This window comes from Sphaeroforma arctica (genome assembly GCF_001186125.1).
Source record: "Sphaeroforma arctica JP610 unplaced genomic scaffold supercont1.512, whole genome shotgun sequence".
Lineage (NCBI taxonomy): Eukaryota > Ichthyosporea > Ichthyophonida > Sphaeroforma > Sphaeroforma arctica.
This window is the reverse complement of record NW_014040046.1, coordinates 36,914-41,033: the sequence shown is the minus strand read 5'-3', so window position 1 is coordinate 41,033 and position 4,120 is coordinate 36,914. Positions and strand designations below refer to the sequence as shown.

At 36.5% G+C, this 4,120-nt stretch overlaps 1 protein-coding gene across 1 annotated transcript; it reads left to right on the top strand.

The window, feature by feature from the left end:
- Positions 1-41: 41 nt before the first annotated feature.
- On the top strand, positions 42-3,042 carry SARC_06865 (hypothetical protein; the record flags this gene model as incomplete). The annotated part of the gene is made up of 5 exons (XM_014299213.1): positions 42-168; positions 434-519; positions 996-1,116; positions 2,456-2,605; positions 2,897-3,042. 5 exons carry the CDS (start codon positions 42-44, stop codon positions 3,040-3,042), a joined length of 630 nt encoding a protein of 209 aa, XP_014154688.1.
- Positions 3,043-4,120: the final 1,078 nt, after the last annotated feature.

The following is a 4,120-nucleotide window of genomic DNA, read 5'->3' as shown; positions in this document are numbered from 1 at the left end:
GATTAATGTAGTGCTTTATTATCATCATATCACTATACAGTATGATAGTGAACTGTATGTATTGGGAGGAGAAGTATGCACGGATACTTACCACCGCGCAGATGAAAGAGTTGGCGGATAGTGGCAGAAGTCGTCTGTTGGCCCTTGCTGATATCACAGCCGATCCAGGTGAGTACCTGTGTGTTCAACTACCGAGGCGGATGTAGATGTATATATAGGTGTATATAAGTATATATATATATATATATATACATGTGTGTGTGTTTGTGTTTATGTTTGTGTTTGTGTGTGTGTATACATGTTCATGTTCATGTTCATATACACATACACAAAAATATACACATCTCTTTTCTCCTTTGTTTGTTTAATTCGATGTGATCTTTTAGAAACAGACTCGTTCATATGTATTAATACTCATTTTGCACTCTTTCAGGTGGTAGTATTCAATTCATGAGTGACTGCACCACCATCGATGACCCCTTCTACATCTACAACCCTACCACTGGCAAGCAGCACAAGGTATGCGTATATATATACATGATGATATATATTTATATACATACATATATATATATATATATATACATATATTCGTATACGTATACGTATATATCTTTACTTGTATATATATATATATATAGTTGTAATGTGTATAAGTTTATGTGCTTTGTCGCCAACAACGTGCTTGCTGCTATTCCAATTGCCTACTCATGATGATGCGATGAATGTGTACGATACGTTGTCTCTGAACGTCGTCAATAACCGAGTGAACTTATTGACCTTTATCTATGTACTTGTAGAACCGCGCATACATACATGTACACATCTGTGTATCTATGCATTCACAATATACATAACACACTAACAACCTTTACGTATATCTATGTACGTATGCAAACACATTCATAATCATATGCATGTACCAATGTATACACGTATATACCTGTGTACGATACATACGATCGACCTTTCTTCCCGTACCCCACATGCACCAGGATATGACTAAGGAGGGTGTTCTTATCATGAGCGTAGACAACCTCCCTGCAGAGCTGCCCATGGAAGCGTCGTCGCACTTCGGCAGCCAACTGCTACCATACATACAGTACTACTTGTCAGGTGGGTCTGAGAACGATGCTTGTGGTGCGCGCAAACGATATTTATGATATAATAGCATGGTATGGTATGATATGACATGAAGTGTATGGTAGGAATACCTAGTTCCAGGTGATAATTCTATAATATATATATATATATATATATACATATATATATATATATATATATATACATATATATATATATGTACTGAATCGCTGGCTTGGCGCTTGTGTTGAGCGAGTTGTGTGTTATGGGTCACAGTTCGGATCCCTTGGTAGATTAGTAGTCTATTAGTCGAGTATAAATATCTCGGGTGTACATATCTGGCGTATACACGCACGTATATCACAGTGTACAAACATTTACCATTGCGTATGACATCTCCTCATTTACACGTATACACCTACATCTGTGTGTACAAACGTATATCATTGCGTGTATGCGCATTTGCACGTATACAAATACATCTCAGCGCACAAACGTATACCATTGCGTATGTATCTTTACGTTTTTGTTTCCCCGTAACCACAGATCCTGAGCTTAAGAACGAGAATGTGATGAGTCGCTGTCTACAACGCGCGGCTGAGACAACCTCTGACGGCATGTACACAATTTTATAAACGGATTGTTTTGAATTTACGTATTTTTTGATTGGACCTGACTTGATGAATAAGGATTTCTCTGGACAAACCGTACTGTACTGCAAAAAACGTACTCCAGCCAAGAGATTCCGGCTGTGCCGAGAGATGGTATAGCAGTGAACAGTTATAACCACTGAAGACTGCTCATGCACCATACACCCTAAAATAGTTACCATCAATACATACATAAACACCCTAAAATAGATCCCATCAATCCATACCTACACACCTTAAAGTAGAATCCATCAATCCACACCTACACACCCTAAAATAGATACCATCAATCCATACCTACACACCCTAAAATAGATGCCATCAATCCATACCTACACACCCTAAAGTAGATACCATCAATCCATACCTACACACCCTAAAGTAGATACCATCAATCCATACCTACATATGAATGTGTCATAGTCTATCCAGGTTATGGTACATCATATACTATCATACATACGTGCACTTAACAGAGTCATATATTATTATACATCATATACTAGCGTGCATCATATATTTCTATATATCATACACTAGCATACATCATATATTATTATATATCATATACTAGCATACATACATACACCCTACACAGTCTACTTAGGTATATGGGTGATCAAATCCACACGTATCGAAACACTACATAACACCCACTACACTAACACACACAACACACCCACCTAAACAAGCACATACCCTTCATCACACACCCTCCACAGGACAACTGGAGACTAAGTACAAGTACATTGAGCAACTGCGTGAGACCAACCGACAGAGACTACGCCACGTGGTGCTGTTTGGCTCAGGAATGGTTGCCGGCCCAGTGGTGGACTATTTGTTGGGTTTGCGAGATGTTCGTATCACAATTGGTATGATATATATTAGAAATATGGATTTGTATTTGTATATGTACATGTACATGTATATATATATGCGCATATGCATGTGTATTTATAATTGAAGTTATAATTGTAATTGTATATGTATTGTATAATTATATGTATATGCGTGTATGTATTTCAAGGTTAGCCTATGCGCATGTATGTATGTATATGTGTATGTATATGTATATGCGTGTATGCATTCTAAGATTAAATCCATGCGTACCTACACTGTTTGCCCCACACCCCACTCACACCTAACACTCACCCCATACACAGCTGCCAACCAGCTAGCCGAAGCCACTGCGCTTGTGAGAGGTCGAGATCACGTGTCATTGGTTGACTTCAATGTCTCTGAGTGTGATGAGGGGACCCTGAATGACTTAGTTGGTGTGTTGTATGCACGCACACGCTTGCTGTTTTGATTTTATTTGATGAGTTAGTGGATGTGTTGTATGCACACACATGCTTGCTATTGTGGTCTTATTTAATGACTTTCTTGGTATGCATTACGAACGTACACACTTGCTGTTGTGGTTTAAGGGTTTTAGGGCTTAATTTATAATTAGATTGTAGTCGGAGTTGGGATACGAAGCCATGGTAAGTATTGTTTTGGACATAGATATATTAAATATAGTTCGAGTACTTATAAAATATATAATGTAGTCAGAGTATATGTATAATATATAGTGAACTTTGAGTAAATATAATAAATAATATTGTCAAATATTTTTATATAATTTAGTCAAATATATATATATATATATATATATTGTATAGTATAGTATAGTATATATATATATACATATTACATATTACATAATACTATAATATATCATACAGTAAGCATATATATAATATAAAGTAATCATGTTATATAGTGCTGTAGTTTATAATATAGTCTTAAGTATAAATATATTCCGAGTATATATATATACTGTATAGTATATATATAACATTTAATCCTATGCTATAATCCCAGCATATACAATATATATACTTTATATATAATACTATAATATATGATCTGTTCTGAATATATATATAATAAAATTGAGCCTGTGTATTCTACTGATCTGCGATTGTCTGCTGTCCCGCTAATATCTCTCTGTGGGATGAATCACTGCTACTACGACTACTCAGGTAGCCACGATGTCGCTATCAGTTTGGTGCCTGCTCCACTGCACCCGAAGATCGCTGGTATGTTAATGTTAATGAGAATATCACTTTATACGTCACTCTCCTGTACTTTACTATCGTTGGTGTGTTGTTGGCAGATACAAGTAGAGCATCATCCATACTGAGCTTGTTTGTGTGTATACGACATCCGACCGAGTCTGGGATCAAGCACATATATATATATATATATATATATACACTACCCCTCCCACACACACATATATATATACATATCGTACCCACACACACACACACACAAATCGGATATGTTGCTGAAAGGGTGTGTGTGTGTGGTGACGACGTGGCCTGTAGCACATATGTAAT